This window comes from Fragaria vesca, linkage group LG3 (genome assembly GCF_000184155.1).
Source record: "Fragaria vesca subsp. vesca linkage group LG3, FraVesHawaii_1.0, whole genome shotgun sequence".
Taxonomy (NCBI): Eukaryota; Viridiplantae; Streptophyta; class Magnoliopsida; order Rosales; family Rosaceae; genus Fragaria; species Fragaria vesca.
This window is the reverse complement of record NC_020493.1, coordinates 22517443-22535434: the sequence shown is the minus strand read 5'-3', so window position 1 is coordinate 22535434 and position 17992 is coordinate 22517443. Positions and strand designations below refer to the sequence as shown.

General features: G+C 38.9%; 2 protein-coding genes across 2 annotated transcripts; one reads left to right on the top strand and one right to left on the bottom strand.

Annotated features, from left to right (window-relative positions):
* The first annotated feature begins 3709 nt into the window (after positions 1-3709).
* Positions 3710-5932, top strand: LOC101292389 (ubiquitin-conjugating enzyme E2-17 kDa-like). Its single transcript, XM_004294831.1, has 5 exons — positions 3710-3803; positions 4492-4577; positions 5042-5169; positions 5384-5488; positions 5587-5932. Exons 2-5 carry the CDS (start codon positions 4508-4510, stop codon positions 5728-5730), a joined length of 447 nt encoding a protein of 148 aa, XP_004294879.1. The 5' UTR covers positions 3710-3803; positions 4492-4507; the 3' UTR covers positions 5731-5932.
* Positions 5933-6978: 1046 nt separating this feature from the next.
* On the bottom strand, positions 6979-8414 carry LOC101315325 (polygalacturonase-like). Its single transcript, XM_004296070.1, has 2 exons — positions 8280-8414; positions 6979-8178 (listed from the first exon to the last, which is right to left on the bottom strand). The coding sequence occupies exons 1-2, from the start codon at positions 8412-8414 to the stop codon at positions 6979-6981; spliced, it is 1335 nt and encodes a 444-aa protein (XP_004296118.1).
* Positions 8415-17992: the final 9578 nt, after the last annotated feature.

Genomic DNA, 17992 nt, shown 5'->3' with positions numbered 1-17992 from the left:
GGGGAGATACGAACAAACGTGTTCATGTGGAACTACAGGAATTGTCGTGGTTTGTCCCAACTTTGTCTCATTATGATCCCCGCACCTCACAAACTGAAAGTGAAGTGAAACGTATTCTCGAACTTCAGAAAGTAGCAGATACGATGCCTGACTCTTTCTCCGAGATTGCGAAACTGACAAGATCAGATATACCAGCTGCAAATGCTCCTGCTAGGCTCGAAGTCCTTAGAAAGGGCACGGCCATCCCCGGGCTCGGTATTGCCGCCGCCGACGGCGCCGCCCATGGTGGGGGGATGGAGGCCGTGGCTCCCCAAAGGAAAAGGGGGAGGCCACCTGGTTCGGTTGACACACGTCCGAGAAAGAAACGGACCGACAAGGCACGAGTCAATCCTTTGATCATCGATGTTGAGAATCCTTCTCACGAGATCATCTCTGATTACAGCTATGTCCACGAATTGATGTTAGAATCCATGAGGGACGCCTCAGGGTCAATGTCAACATCAGAGAACATAGAGATCTCCATGTGTTATGATAACACTTATGAATTGATGAACCGGTCATCAACCCGTGTCGATGATATATTTGCTTATTCCGTGGCTCATGAAATCATTGAGCACGATGACATCGAACCATGCTCTGTTGCAAAATGCCAAAGCAGAGCAGATTGGCCTAAATGGAAAGTTGCAATCCAGGCAGAATTAGACTCTCTAACAAAGAGACAGGTCTTCGGCCCAGCAGTGCTAACTCCGCCGAGTGTAAAGCCTGTTGGACATAAATGGGTCTTTGTTAGAAAGCGTAATGAGAATAATGAGGTACTTCGGTATAAGACCCGCCTTGTGGCGCAAGGTTTCTCACAACGCCTTGGGATTGATTACGAAGAGATTTACTCTCCGGTCATGGACGTCATAACTTTTCGCTACTTAGTCAGTTTGGTAGTGTCCGAAAAACTTGACATGCAGCTCATGGATGTGGTTACGGCATATCTCTATGGGGATCTAGATTCAGAGATATATATGAAAGTGCCTAATGGCATTACGTTTCCTAAATCAAGTGACTCTAAACCACGGAGTGCGTATGCTATAAGGTTGCAACGCTCACTTTACGGATTAAAGCAATCCGGACGAATGTGGTATACTCGTCTAAATGACTACTTGATTAGGGAGGGATATAAGAACGATGAACTATGCCCGTGCGTGTTCATAAAGACGACAAGTTCCAGATTTGCAATAGTGGCCGTCTATGTCAATGACATGAATGTTATCGGTACTCTTGATGAAATCAAAGAGACCGCGGCTTATCTGAAATCCGAGTTTGAGATGAAAGATCTTGGGAAGACTCGATTTTGCCTAGGTCTTGAACTAGAGCACCGAGTTTGTGGAATTCTTATCCACCAGTCTGCATATGTCCAAAAGATGCTCAGGCGATTTAATATGGACAAGATGTACCCTGTTAGCACTCCCATGATTGGTCGAAGTCTGGATATATCTAAGGATCCATTCCGTCCGAAAGAGGACGACGAAAAGGTCTTGGGCGCAGAGGTTCCATACCTTAGTGCAATAGGCGCGTTATTGTACTTAGCTCAATGCACTCGACCAGACATTGCATTCTCAGTCAACTTGTTAGCTAGATTTAGCTCAGCGCCAACCCAACGTCCTTGGATCGGTGTCAAGAACATCTTTCGATACCTTAAGGGTACCATTGACTTGGGACTGTTCTTTCCCTACACTAATTCAAGGATAGAAGATGGTCCTATGGCTCATGGAAGACACGGCACTGATCCACCAAGGGACCGGATCGCCTCCATGGACGCCGCCGGCACGGCTGCTGGACACGGGACCAATAGCGAGCACGCCACCGCCGCCTTGTCCTATGCCGAGACACCAAACAATACATTGGTGGGTTTCGCCGACGCCGGATATTTATCTGATCCTCATAAAGGACGTTCTCAAACTGGTTATGTATTCACCATTGGGAATACAGCGATATCTTGGAGGTCTACAAAGCAGACTCTAGGGGCGACATCTTCAAATCATGCAGAGATTATAGCTTTGCATGAAGCTGTTCGGGAATGTGTTTGGTTAAGGTCAATCATTAAACACATTAGAGGGACTAGTGTATTAAATTCTACAACTGATAAACCTACATGCATTTATGAGGACAATGCAGCTTGTATTGAGCAAATGAAGTTAGGTTACATCAAGGGTGATAATACAAAACACATTTCACCTAAGTTCTTCTACAACCAACAGCAACAGGCGTTCCTTAACATTCAAATGAATCAGATTACTTCAGAAGGAAACGCAGCAGACTTATTTACTAAGTCCTTACCTAAGTCTACTTTTGAGAAACATGTGAAAAGTATAGGCATGCGTCGGCTATCAAGTCTCTCTGAATAATGTTCACATCAAGGGGAGTATCATCTCAATGAAGTAGGCTGGTGCGTTGTACTCTTTTTCTCCTACGATCAAGGTTCAGTTTTCTCCCACAGGGTTTTTGTGACTTGACTAGGTTTTTGACGAGGCAACAGATCAGCACCATTGACATATCAGCACGCGGCACAAGGGGGAGTGTTCTAGGATATTCTTTATGTGTGCTTTGACCTTATGCCATTAGGATATGTAGTTTGACTAGATCTATGTATTCATATCCTTACCTTATTGGTATTGTGTAATTCCCTATATAAAGAGCTCTTATCAATGAATAATACACACATCTTTCACGATTCTCTATTCTTAAACCTATTTCACTTCATCAAGGCTAATATAATTTAATAATGAGGTTGTAAAAAAAAGAGATGTGTATATAGAAAATTGGGATGTAATTTCTCATATTTACCAAATACAAAACTGTTTTAATTCATAACTGATTATTTTCGCAATACAGCAGCAGCAACAACAGTTTTTTTTTAAAGTCACAACAATATTAAACTAGTATTAAAACATTAGAGTTGATGAGAAACCTGCAACATTTCTCCACTACTAAACTAAACAACACCATGATGACAATGAAACCATAAGAAAAGGAGTCACCATATAGTCACTGCTAATATCGAACCGCAAAGCAATCTGAGCTAGTTTCCACCAGAGGTAAATGATATCACAATATGATTAAATATAGAACGAAATGTCGCACATGACGGTAGCTTGATTAACAGCAAAAGACTTCGAGAAAAATAGACGATAATATATTTTTCGTTTAATTGAAACTTGAGTGAAGAATAATTAAATCAAAAGAACAAATTCCGTAAAGTTGGTCAAAAACACAATTGCGGGTACTAACATCCATAGTTTAGCTTAAGTAGTACGCATATAGCTCAAATCTTCAGCTAATAAATAAGTAAATAACTAAACATCAATTTTTATATATTATTTTAATTTTTTCTTCCTCCATCAAGTCATCAATCTAGCTCGTCAGCTCGATACGAGGATGAAACTCTATCGCATGCGCATCAATTATTATTTTATTTATTTTGAATAAATCGCATCAATTCTCTATTCTTAAAAATAATATCGCTCTTTAATAAAAAATTAAAAAAAAAAAAGAACGTGGCAAATAAGCAGGTGCCGAATAAGGAGCTTACGTGGCGGGAAGTCACGGCCACAAATCAAAATTGGGCTTCACATGTAAACGCCACTCTTCTTTTTCTCTTTTTCTTTTTCTGTTTTTGGTGTCCTCCTATATAAACGCAACCAAACCCTTTCCGCGTCTTATATTTTTCTCTCTCTCTTGCTTTCTCTCAGTCGGAGAGTCCCTCTCTCTCTCTCTCAAAACCAACACAGAAAAGTGAGAAAACCCTAGCGCCGGTGAGCCACCCTCCCCTCCGCCACCTCCTCCCTTTCATTTCGATTCGCTCAATTCTCTCTTTCTCTTTATCTCCTCCGGCCTCGCTTCTCCGATTCGTCGGAGAATTCCGAGCCTCCGGGGCTCTTGATTGTCGTTTTATACCTGTTTGGGTTTTGAATATTATTTTATTTTTGATAATACGAGTTTTGATTTGTTTAAGCGGATTAGAATAATTAAAATTTCGGTGTTTGTTTAATCTGTTTAGATCGCTTTGATTTTGCTCCATCAACTTTGTGATGCTCTGTTTTTTCTGGAAGTGTTAGAGAATTCTGGACCTTAACACAGAGATGATTCATGTTTTTGAGTTTTCGATGCGAAATTCTGGTGGTTTTTTGGTTTGTTTAGCCAGATTATTGAAGTGTAATTGACTGTGTTTCTGTTGCCGCTTTCGGTTAGCTAGCTTTGAGCAAGAATAGTTGTTATAAAGTGCTTATCCGAGAAGCACTTGATGAGTTTTAGCTCAGTGAACACTATTTAGAATCATTTCTGGACATGCACCGAACTTTAGGATTTTATCACAGTGTGGAATTGGCAAGCAATCGCGATTCTGTTATGAATTGTTATCTATGTTCCGTTGTGTTGGTTTTAGCTATGAATTGTATGTCTGAAGAATTTAGTTCTGATTCGACTGTGTTCAACTCTATTCAGGGTTTAGGAGTTTGTCATGGCTTCAAAGCGGATCAGCAAGGAATTGAAGGACCTGCAGAAAGACCCGCCGGCATCCTGCAGTGCTGGTATTGCTTCTATTATCTCATTTATTGTCGCATTCTTTTTGAAATCCTCTGGAGTTGTAGCTCTATGGATTCACTAGTGTTTTTCTATTAACTGTTAGAAGTTTTTGTTGGCATGTGTGATTGTCTTTCAGTTTGAGCTTTCGATAATGATGTTCGTCAGCACTCTGTTACTAGTAAATGTCTTCTGATTCCATCCTGAATGGATTGGTTTAACTGGTTTATATTGATATGAGTGTTACCTACTGTTTCACTGGAACTGGTTTATATTGATTTGAGTGTTACCTTTTGTTTTACTGGTTGGATGCATGTAACTGTGGTTTTTAAATTAGTAAATAAGGCGTTGGACATAATGTGTATTCCGTCTGAACCTGGTTGTTTATTCAAAGGAGAAAAGAGGCATTAAAGCTTTTGCTAAGATGTTACCATAGGTATGGCTTACAACTTACTGATATCACTTTGTACAGGTCCTGTTGCTGAGGATATGTTCCATTGGCAAGCGACGATTATGGGTCCAGGCGACAGCCCATTTGCTGGAGGTGTTTTTCTTGTATCCATTCACTTCCCACCTGATTACCCTTTCAAGCCACCCAAGGTATATATAGCCTTGCCCTGGAAAATTTTAATTCTTGGTACCATTTATGCAAACTAGAGGGCTAAAGCTTTTTCTTCAGTCTGTTTTAGGCTTTCAACTTTAACACAACCCTGAAGTTTGGGTTTAGGCTTTGGACTTTAACTCAACTCTGAAGTTTGTTTCTCTATTTTTCATTGGGGATAACCATGTGTTGCACTCTTCATGCATTGAGCAGGTTGCTTTCCGGACAAAAGTGTACCATCCGAACATTAATAGCAATGGTAGCATCTGCCTTGACATCCTCAAAGAGCAGTGGAGCCCTGCCCTGACCATTTCCAAGGCAATACACTCAACTTGCTTTATATGGACTTTTATTTTTGTAGTGTTATCTTATTGCATGCCTGTAACATTTTGATAAAAAATGATTGTTTCTTGCAGGTCCTTCTCTCTATTTGCTCGCTGCTGACAGATCCAAACCCAGATGATCCTCTGGTGCCTGAGATTGCTCACATGTACAAGACTGATAGAGTCAAGTATGAGACTACTGCTCGATCCTGGACCCAGAAGTATGCTATGGGTTAGCGGCTCTTCTTCCGGCTGAATCTATCTTTATGATCGTAATAGTAAATAAATAGATATAAGTGGAAGCAAGTCTAAGATGTTTGGCCGACTTTGGGTCTGTGTTATTGTCCTTGATGGTTCTGGTGGATGTTTATGTAGTCATTAATTAAGCCAAGACAATGTTATTTTCAGTAGGTGGTTAAAAGTTGGTGAAAATTTGATGGAAATTTTCTCTTTGTTCTTCTTTTGCATATGCTTCATGTTGCATGAAAAAATGTCAAGCTTGGTTTAGTGGATCCTGGCTTTACATTTCCATGCCAGATTATTTCATTTTGGTGCCATTAGTCCATTATATATTTACCGTGTTCCCAGTAAATATTTACCATGTTCCCTTTGCTACCGTCTTTTGCTAGTATCAGTTACCTTTTCATTTCCACCTTTTTTACCAGCCTGCTCCGGTCACCTTTCTCATTGTAGAGTCCTGATTCTTTAACCCTGTTTGTTTGGGATGCGGTGAATGGCTAGTTCCTGCCTTTTTCACCAACCTTATTTATTCACCTCAGCATCGACTTTACTGGATTCAATTCATTTTTGTCATCAGTAGCAGTGTCTATATTTGTGTAACATTTGAAGAATTTGATGTGAACTTCCTCCTGAAATAAATTTGGTGATTGTGAATCTGAAGCGCACACCTATAAATGCATTTGCGGGTTGCCATTAGATTAGACTCCGTTTCACTATGCTTGCCTTCGGTTGTTTGTTTACCAGTTACCCAAATGAATCACAGTAGCTACACATTGCAGTACCAAATCGAGTGTAAATGAGTCTCTTTTTTTCTTTGTAGAGCGTGTGTACGAGTCTTATTCTTTATTGGTAGACTAAACTTGGGTTTTGACGCCATCACCATGGATGGTGATATGGTGATGCCATATAGTGACAAAATTGGTGTCACAAGGCCATGTGGCTCCCCAAAATGAGGGAGGTCCTTCGGTTCGATACTTTTTCGCACTAGGAAGAAAACGAGCTTAGCACAACCTGATTCATTGATCAGTGATACTCAAATTTGTCTCATAAAGTCTGTATTATGATTATCGTTGGGGGACGTCTCAATGTCAAATCTAATCCATATAAAGATCTTTATAAGTATTACACTAGTGTACATGAGGACGTGGGATAATGAGTCTATTAGCGAAGTAAACCACAGTAGAAAGAGGTGGGCAGCTATGTGGTGGTTGGGAAGTAAACTTGTTATTCATGCTTGCTTTATGGCTACAGCAACCGTTGCAACAGTCTCACACCCAGACCTGAAATTAGCAGATACACCATGACCGATGCTCTTGGCCACGAACAACTGCTATTGTCTAGTGCGCCAGTGTATATCATAGGTGATTGATAATCGTATAACGGTGGAGGAGGTGAATTATCCGATGGTAAGCCTGGCACATTAGCACAAGCAAGAGCTTCTGTGACGCGAGTAATTCTAGGCCTGACATTGATACATTGAGATGAGAGGGAGCCTTCGTCGCCACTGTATGTGAGATCAACATCTTCTAGTTCCACATTCTGGCATGGCACACTAGGACTACATGCAAGGTTTACAGCAATTGGAGTTGCAGACGAGCCTCTAATGTTCTTGAATCTCACATTTCTGATCTGAACTGTCGATGGAATATTCTGTTTGCATCTATCATCATCTTCTCCTGAGCAGTAGTTTTGATCAATGATGATAGGATTCTCGACATTTACCATTACAATATCCTCAAAGACTATATCGGAGGCGGTACTTGCACCAGGAGAATCAGGCCATGTCTTTATTCTCGCACCATTGGTTGTGCCAACAAGGGTGCAGTTCATGACTGTGACTCCGACAACAGGTTGTTCATCAGGCTTCTGTCCAAGACTTCCTATGCTTATGCCGTGGCCTGGTCCGCAAGTAACGCCAGTCACTAGGAGCTGGTTGGTGCCCTCACTAACGGCAATACAATCATCTCCTGTTGCAATGTTTGTGTGAGTGACATTGATCCCTTTCGAACTCCCAATGTCGATTCCATCAGTGTTAGCATCGTCTGTAGGTGATGTAATCGTAAGGTGGTCGAACACAACATTGGTGCACTCGGTAACACTAATGTGGAATTTCTTGCTGTTGAGTGAAGTTATGTTCTTGACTATGGAATTGGTGATGGAGGAGAATTTAATGTCCCTGAAATCACTGCGTTTTGAACCATGTGCTCCTTGGCCGTCGAAGGTTCCACCGCCGGATAGTGTGAGCATGTTAATCAAGCTAAAAGTCACCCAAACATCTGAACTTGGGTCTTTCGGAGCCTGCAGTGTTCCTTGGATGTGAACCTCAATCGGAGCCTTGCAAGGACCTTCAAATATTGCTTCTTTCAACTTGTACGTACCGCTCGGAACAACAACCTTACTTGCCGACTCTGATGAACATGCATCTCTCCATGCATTTGCCAAACCCTAAAGACATTACAACAGAAAATAACAAGTTAATGATGACAAACCTGATCATATCCATGTATGTATTTCCCATTCATCAACAAACTTAGATAATATTGTACCTCTGCAATATCATAGCCGGGCTTTCCGCCATATATTGAACTAGTCACATCAAACACATCAGCTTGGGATGTAGTTGCAGATGCAAACCATGAGAGCACAAGTATCGTCAGGATATTCATCAATTTCAGACCCATGTCCTATTTCTCTTCAGAATGAAATAGTCTCCTAACTGAAATAAGGAAAAGGAAAACATGGTTCAAAGCGATCCGCTCGAGATCGATTCGTGACTGCAGCTTGATTCTTAGCCACCTTCTTGCCCTTATTTGCTGGCTCCTCCTCAATGAGCTCGACGAGCTCCTCACTGTTCTGTTCAACCAACCTGTTTGTAAGTATTATATAAACTTTTTTGCTAACTGAACTAGTTCAATTTCTGGCGAGTTTCATGCAAGAGGTGCCAAAGGGGTGTAATTGGAGCCATATGCCACCCCCAACATTTTGCCAAAAGCTGTATATATCTCATCATTCTCATGTATATCAGGTTGGTAATTGGGCCTTGTATAAAGTATTCACCTCAAGCTTATTGGGCTTCTTTACTCATTTAGCCTATTCTCGATGCCTTTTTTGGTCTCATGACTCTCCTATGAAGATAGGTTCGAGCTCGATAGTCTAGCATTGCCTGTTTATTGGAAAATAATGAAATAATTCATTAATCAAGGGACAAACTTAATTACAACATCCGCAAAGGTAGCATTGCCTGTTAGAGTGTTAGTGACTCAAAATTTGTATTGTTTGTGTTATTTACGTTCACTAACCATAACATTCATTCTTGACATAATCTTTTCTATTTATTCTTTAATCCTTTCTTTTGGTCGATTACCTTCTATATTTCTTGGTTCTTCTTTAATTTAACTTTGTAAGTATCAAAAAAAAGTTTATTTATTTTTGTATGAAAATATGAAATTACCGAGGGACAGTCAATGGACGTAGGGAATGGTACGGTAGCATCCCTGGAATGGGCCAAACCCTGAACAATAAATGATGCTGTTCTGAAATTCTGAGTTCATTAATGCTGGTGGCCCATTTGGCTTTGGATTCACCACTGTCCTTTTGTCCTTGTTCCTTTTCTGTCTCATAATTTACCGTTTAGGTAGGTACTAGGTAACTCGAATTAACAGCTTTACTAAATGAACTACTCAACAAAGTTAACTACTCCGCTATTATATTGGTGTGATTAGATCAAATGTGAATCTATTAAGATGTGGATTTTGGTGTGATTAGATCAAAGTTAACCACGTGGCATTCTGACTTGTTTCTCTATTTCATTTAAATTTTGATACGTGGATTTTCATGATGAGAAACTATTTTAGTTATTTTGTCAAAGACAATTTTGAGTTTCTTGTTGATTTTTTTAAATCTTAAACGCTAAACCCTAACCCTATACCCTAAACATTATACTATCGACCCTAGTCTAAACTCACAAAAGACCCATGAAAACCATTTCATAAAAAAATATAAAACCTCAGTTTATATTTTAGTTGTTAAAAATCCATGTGTCAAAATTTAATTGGCATGAAAGACCACGTCAGACTACCACGTGGTTTTTTTATTTTTTGAAACAAAGAGCTGGTGCGGCTGCCCTCAAGCCTTCATTAATGAAACTGTTGAATACAAGGGGGGACATGAAGCCTAAACCACTGATTACAAAGACTCATCAAAAATCTCTACAACGTACATGTATTCTAACAAGCACCAACTAGCAAAGAATACTACTTTAATGACGACTCTATTTGCTGCCACGTGGTCTTACAGTAGTATAAAATACACGTACTGCTCAATACTACACCTACAATGCATTTTGCTTAAACAAAAATTGCAAAACATACCTATATGGGAGAAATGTAATGATGTGATGTACGTATACCATAACATATAAATGTAGCATTTATAGTCACTACTAGTTATTACTCAAGTTACTACCACTCGACTCCAAAATGGAGTTTGAAATCCGTGGGCTTCAAAACAGTAAAAATCTTCTGAGTATCTTAAGAGCAGCTGGGCATGTTGGCCTGTAACGAGGCATGTGAAAACAGAAGCAAGCAGCCTGCACAATATAAACAGATGATAGAGATATCAATATTGGGGACCCTTGTGAACACTAAAACGACAATACAAACCCACCACAATTTAAGCCATGTTTCCCCCATTGCTTGCTATAGTCAGTATAGTGGCACACCTCCCCCTCTTATTCATCTTCCACAAAATCGTGGGTCTCCATTCTGGTTTCGATTCTGTTCCAACTTTTCACCCAGTTTGTTGCTAGATTGGAGCTAGCATGCAAATTTGCAAAGCACGAAAAGTGAAAGAGAGGTACATTGTTATGGGGAAGGAGGATGAAGAAGGGACTGGAGGACAAGTACCCCCTTTTTTTGTGAAAATCTTTTGGACTAGCTAGCTAGCTCGATCAAGAAGAGCCTTAAGGATAAAGCAATTTGGCTCTTCTGCTTCGTTTCGTGTATATATTTACTCGCTTTTTGTTTGTTGGTTTTACTGTGTGGCAATAGCAGAATCTACAGTTTCCAAGTGCATAAAGGCACATGCGTCTGCAGTATGCTTCCCTTTGTTGATTGAAGTGAGATTGACTCACATTTGCAAATCTATCTTGGAGTCTTTGTTTAGGGACAAAAGCAAGTACTTTATTCGAACTGTTTTCTTGTTCAATCCAAACCCCCAAGTTTGGATTTCGAACATGAGTCGAATTTCGATTTCAAGTATTAAGTTAGCCGGCAAATATGGTTTACGATTAAAGACAAGGTGGGATTTCAATGTGTATGCTGGTATAGCCACTAACATGGCTAATATATATATACATATATATATATATATATATATATATATTATGCCACCAAACATAAGTATCAGCTTCTTTGTGATCCACCAGCTATGGTGAGACTTAACCGCGACAAACATCTCGTAATCTGACATACGAACCACCCACCGATAGGGCGATACTTAGAAACGGTTAAAACCTTACCGGAAAACCACCTTCCTGACCTCATCAATATCTATCCGTTAGAGTTCTAACACATTTTCTCCCATTTTGCACCAAAAGAAGCTTTCTAATGGAAGATTTTGATCGATGTCCAAGAACAACATTCGAGAGTGCAGAGTGAAGTGACATCTCGTTGTGATCTTTTGGCATTGGACAAGCCATTGGTCACTAGAGATTAACACTTGCCTTTCTTCCAAGTGCTAAAAATAAAAAGGTACACTCCAATTCCAATGGCCAAAGAGTACTGCATTGACCTGCAAGTGCAAGGAGGTATCTTGTGAGTTGTGATGACAAAAGCTGTTGGTCAAGATTTTGCTGTCGGCAATTATGTACTCTAATGTGTTTTTTGAGGTCTAGATTTTTCTTAATTACATTGTTTATTAGTTAATTAAGATTCTTCCTAGAGAAAAGATAGTGAGACGTGATAGTCTGCTGCATTAGATTCTTATTCTGTACAACATCTTCTGCTTTAATTCTTAAACAAGTCTGCTCAACGAAACAAAACTAGCCCCCAACTAGTTTTAGCTGCCAATTAGTTTTTACATTCTTCTTATTTCAGTGTCATTGAAATTAATTAACAAATCTCTACTCTACAATCACATAATCCAAATCATACATTCACGTATAAAACGCCAATTATATATATATATATATATGTAAAATCCATGCAATTATTATTAATTTAGATCGACCAAAAAATTACTAATTATATATGTGTATCAGATAATAACTACTCATGAAAATTTTTCTCTTAATTTTGATTTTGTTTAATTAACAGTTGAGAAAGACAAACTGCATGTTTTCACAATCTTTACAATCTGTATCTAGATTTTGGGCATATATACTTGTATATAGTTGAGGGACAAAGATTATTATTTCAATAAATATTAATTTGAAGTTGGTTGGATGAAATAAAAGATTTAATTAGAAATATTTGACAAGAAGATGGGTACGTTGTTTGACCCTAGTGGGAGTATGAAAATCACATAAATGAGAAAACCAAAGCAAAAGAATGTGGAATATAAGATTGAGTGAATGATTAAACAATGAATTCGAATGTGAATCTGCAAGACAAAACAAATCATATAGTCTTCATCATCATCATGATCAGCACCCTCATGAGTCCACCGTATATGTGGCGCTAACCATGGGAGCCCCAGCAGGGTCGACTCACACAGAAAAATCCAACTGACTCAATTCTCTCTCTCTCTTTTTCTCTGATCAAGTTAAAGAAGAAGAACGACCCAGTAGTCGACAGAGACAATAGACTTATGGAATAGACATAACAATGGCGTAGTGTAGCGGAAAGCTCGAAATGCCGGGTGTCAGAAACACAGATATGTAATCACGGGAGAGGGGAGAGAGCCCTTTGATCGTTTCGCATTGGTCACTGGTTTTTCTTCAAGTTTCTGACAAAATAGATTGTCGCGGTAACTTATTGATTTGTTTCTTTTACTTAATTCATCACAGTGTTTTAACCACTGTATATATTTGATTTTCAGTGCATTTGAAGATTGAAACGAGGAACACCATATGCTGGAGATGTGTTTTGAGAAGTTTATATAGGAGTACGTAGTTAGTTCTAGAAAAAAAGAAAAGAAAAAAAACATTCACAATAGTAGTGTGTCTGATAGAGAATTGGAGGGACATGAATTGCAAGAGAAAACTGATCTAAAATAGAGAGGATGAAATTTCTAAGGCGGTGAGGATCGAAGACCGAGATCGAGGAATGTGTAATTATTTCTTTATGTTAAACTTCAATCTTGACAAAATACGTACACTTCGTATCTCTTTACACTCAAAACCTACTCATTTTTTATGGGTATGATCTGAAGCCGTCTTATCATCCTTACTCGATTAATTAAATGTACACTTCATACCTATTTGCATTGTACCCTTTGGCACTCAAAATGTACACTCATCTTTTATAAGTATGATCTGAAGTTGTTTTATTATCTTTACTCGATTAATTAAATATAAGAATTATAAACAAATTCAAGCAACATGAATCAAATTAATGTCATAACGCGTAATATGGTCAGGCGCTCCAGACCATTATTGGTAGGTTTTCGATTTATCAAATGCAAAAGGGTTACCTTGGTTCACAATGTGAATCTTTATGAGAGAGAGAGAGAGAGAGAGAGAGAGAGAGAGAGAGAGAGAGAGAGAGAGAGAGAGAGAGAGAGAGAGAGAGTAGTAGTAGTAGTAGTAGTAGTAGTAGTAGTAGTAGTAGTAGTAGTAGTACGTACGTACGTAACGTACGTACGTAACGTAACGTAACGTAACGTAACGTAACGTAACGTAACGTAACGTAACGGTAACGTAACGGTAACGGTAACGGTAACGGTAACGGTAACGGTAACGGTAACGGTAAACGGTAACGTTAACGGTAACGTAACGTAACGTAACGTAACGTAACGTAACGTAAACGTAACGTAACGTAACGTAAGTAACGTAACGTTTAACGTTAACGGTAACGTAAACGGTTACCGGTAAACGTTAACGTTACGGTTACGAACGTGGTACTAAGGTCGTTACGAAGTTAGTAACGTTANACGTAGTATACGAGTCGTACGTACGGTTACAACTTACGGTAACTTAGACCGTTACGTGACTTACGTAGTCCGTACTCCGTCGTACGTACGTACGTACGTACTACCGTACTACGTACGTACGTACGTACGTAACGTACGTACGTACGTACGTACGTACGTACGTACGTACGTACGTACGTACGTACGTACGTACGTACGACGTAAGTACGTACGTACGTACGTAACGTACGTAACGTACGTAAGTACGTAGTACGTACGTACTAGAGTAGTAGAGTAGTACGTGAACGACGAGAGAGTAGACGAGAGAGANGNGAGAGAGAGAGAGGTGTCTAGGGTTTATAGATGGAATGTCTGGGTTTAATAGCTGCAATACCGACACCGGTTAAACGACAACACAATATACAGAGGGGGAGGTGTAAGCTGAGAAAGAGACAAGTGAAAGAACAGTGAAGAAAAGAGCTTGACCTAAATAAACACAGTAGGGTAAGCTATGCTCGCAATTTAGGACTATAGAATGCGTTGTTAGATGGACTGGTCCTGAAAGTGACCTAAAACTGCAACCCTTTTGGCTCTCTGAGAAGTTGAAACTGACCTGACCTTGCGCCTGACCTCTCTACCGACTCGATCTCCAAGAAGAGAAAAAACAGTACGTCGTAACTGCTGGCCGGACTGAGTCGACGTACGTTGAGACAAGACTTGCTTGAAACGAAACGAATGTAACCCTTAGGATCCAATTTCCGAACAGTATTGCCATGGTCACTGGTTCATTAGTACACTAGAAGTATACAGTGCCGATCCGACGGTCTTCCCTGAGTCTAGCTCGGCTCCCATCTCCATCTACACCGTCATATTGCTCTCTTTCAAAGTCAAATGTGTAAATTAGTTACATGCAGAACTATATTCATAGCGAGAGAGTGACAACACAACTGCGTGAATAGTACGTCATAAATTATGCGAAATGACAAACTTGTTCTGTGTAAATGTGCTAAATAGGGCGCTTCTGGTTTTCTACACATACATACATGCAATTTGTATATTTACCCAATTAAACTAAAGTATATGCTTGAGAGTTTAATCGTAGTGAATTAATTTTTTGTTGTATGCAGTGTTATAAAATAAGGTTGTCCAGCTTGTCTAAGTGGCATCTAGGCGTTCAAAGCCAACTATATATCTGTCTTCGAAGCTCTTAGCAAGTTTTCGAACCGTATCTATATACAATGTTCTAAAACGAGACCGCTCAACCATACCTTTAATTCGTTTTATTTTACACGAAGTCATCGACCTTGATTAACCCAATTTTTTTTCCATGTCTAAACTCTTCGGGTATATTACGCAAAGAGTTGACCTCTACCCTAATTGTTATAGTAGTTTACATAACTCGTGCATGCATATGCACTACATGACCAAGAAAAAGAACTAATGCGTGCACTAGATCGATGAATTGGTCGGGTGGAGACTTGTGACAATCATGCATTTGAGATCCCTTGGTCTATTTTTATGATTTTACATTGTACAAATGTTTTGTGTAAACAAAGAAATGGGTCACTTTCAGAATTATCAGGCATGTTATCTATTAATTTCATCGATTCGGCAACTGGCCAAGTCTGTCTCGCATATAGAGGGAGATAGATTTTGTGCAATGGATATTGGTAAAGGGTTTTCACAAAAACGTAGTGGGAAGAATGACAAAGAAACCACAAGAAGGTTTTGTAAATATTAACGTTTTGGATTGGCATGGGTGTCTTGTTGCATTATACGCGATGCACTAACCATACCCAACTTTGCTCTTCTTCTCCTTCTTCTTTTCTGTTCACCTTTCGTATTCAAATGACTGAAAATGATCATGAGTGGCATTCGTGCATGGCCTTTTGCGTTTTGGATTAATCATCAAACTCGTGTAGTACCTAAAAGTGTAAACGGCCTAATCGACCTGAATTCTGATTGTTAAACCTTTTTTTTTTTTTAAAAAAAAAAGTAAAGCTTTTATCACTATACGATCAGACATATAGTGCTGCAAACATATAATGATTTCAACCAAACCAACAACAAAGAAAATGATGTCTACTTAATGAAATAAACCACGTATAATTTGTGGTCCATGAGTACGTATTCATGAAGTTGCTTGTACATTATTCATGTCGGTTAGACAGACTGATGTGTTTGAGTACGTACGTATAGGACTTAGAATTGAATTAAGCTAAGTACAAATATTATTTGTGATTCTTTAAGTGCAACTATAAGTTCGAAGAATCGTTTGTACTTAATTTTAGTAAATCGGCCCTTGAAATAATGGCCGATTGATAATGAAAATTTAGTGCTTTATTGCAATATCTCAATAGAATTTTATCATGAAATCCTATTAGATATTAACCTTTGCAAAATAAATTAAAAGGGAAGGTAATAACGGTGATTTCTTATAATTACCGATATATAAAAGGAAAGACAATAACGGTTATTTCTCATAATTGCCGATATATAAAAGGGAAGGAAATAACGACGATTTATCGTAATTGTCGATATATAATCGAGGAAGAAAATAACCGAGATGTAATTGCGTTTGAAGGCATTAATGACAATATTTCATGATCAAGAGACCATCGATTCTAACAATGCCTCAAAAAGAAAGTATATATATATAGTGTGTGATTAAGGAATGAGCAATATGGAGCATAATCTTAATTCCGATCATTAAGACCGAAATTCAAATATTTAATTGTATTCTCTTTCTTTTATTGTGCATTTTTAATCGTATATATTCGACCCTCAACCTCATTGTAAAGGGTTTTCAACCAACACAAAAAACACTTCAATATAAACACCAAATTCTCTACGAATTCTCTGTAATATCAATCATTTCATTCATAATCTAGCCTAGTTTTATTCTTCATTTCATCGCATTCTTTACCTTCTGTACTTTATCGCTTTCTTTACATTCTGCAATTTACTCTTCCGCGTCTTTAAATTACATGCAATTTAATTTCTCGCGTTTACTTTAATTTCTGTTCTTTAAAGTTTCATGCAATGTAAATTTCGTTCTTTTACTACTTCAATTTCCGTTCTTTAAGTTTCATGCAATTTAGATTTTGGTTCTTTTACTTTCCGCACTTTATTTCTCACAAATTTATACAAAAAATCACAAAAAATGAGCAGCATCGGTGAAAACGCCGTAAGTCCTTGCAACAAAGGCAAAAGAACCTAAAGGCCGAGACGGTTCCTTCCTCGACCTACAATCACTTGAAAGAAGTCAGATTGGGCGCAAAATTAATCAATACCTCGCTTGGCCACTTGGTCGCGAGTTGGCACGCCCGCGCACAATCAGAAAGACTATTGTACCACAAAGAATCTCGGTCTCTTTTAGGCCGAGACGATTTTTGAGGCAAACAATAATATAGTGCATGCTCTAGAGAACAACATATATAGTCGTAGACACTTCACATTAGTGAGAGAATTTGCCGTGCTAACCTCTAACACTTAAACTCATAATCACAGAAGGAATAGAATCTCACTCCAATTGGTTTGCACTCATTAACCAAATTTCTTTTCACAAGTTCGTTTTACACTTTACAAAATTTTGTTTTACAAGTTCGTTTTACACTTTTACAAAATTTTGTTTTACAAGTTCGTTTTACAGTTCATAATTCCACGACAATAATTCACGTTCAATCACGCATCTGGTAACTCTCGACTAAATATAATCCACACAAATTGGCAGCCGACGTGCACCGATCCCCTCTCTTTAAAACCCCAACACTTCGGGTGTGATTCTGATTGATGGCTCGGGTAAAACAAACAACCCCAAGAACCTTGTGATCGCTAGCAATCACAGTCATGAATAAGCCGGGAATACGAAATCGCCTTCATAATAATAACGCTGCTATTGTTAGGTGACCCATGCAACCCCTACGTTGCTATATATACGGCGTCGTTATCTGCTGTCGTTGTAAATGGACTAACCACCTTCAACTAACTACAAGAATTCCGATGAAGATTTAACCTAGTATTAGTTAATGAAGGCCGACGGAAGACATTGATTAGGGTTTTTTGGGTGGGGAGGTTCTGAGGCGCAGGATGATGCAGACGAGGTGCTGGGAATTATTGACCCATCATGGGAATAGGGAATGGGACTGTGATGGTGATCATGATGAGATTTGTACTATTTTGGTTAGGC

Excerpts from the sequence above, each read along its gene's own strand:
- LOC101315325 (XM_004296070.1), bottom strand. The coding sequence starts at position 8,414 with ATGGGTCTGAAATTGATGAATATCCTGACGATACTTGTGCTCTCATGG. Across the intron at positions 8,179-8,279 it reads CCGGCTATGATATTGCAGAG|GGTTTGGCAAATGCATGGAG; the intron begins GTACAATATTAT and ends TAATGTCTTTAG.
- LOC101292389 (XM_004294831.1), top strand. The coding sequence starts at position 4,508 with ATGGCTTCAAAGCGGATCAGCAAGGAATTGAAGGACCTGCAGAAAGAC. Across the intron at positions 4,578-5,041 it reads GCCGGCATCCTGCAGTGCTG|GTCCTGTTGCTGAGGATATG; the intron begins GTATTGCTTCTA and ends CACTTTGTACAG. Across the intron at positions 5,489-5,586 it reads CTGCCCTGACCATTTCCAAG|GTCCTTCTCTCTATTTGCTC; the intron begins GCAATACACTCA and ends TGTTTCTTGCAG.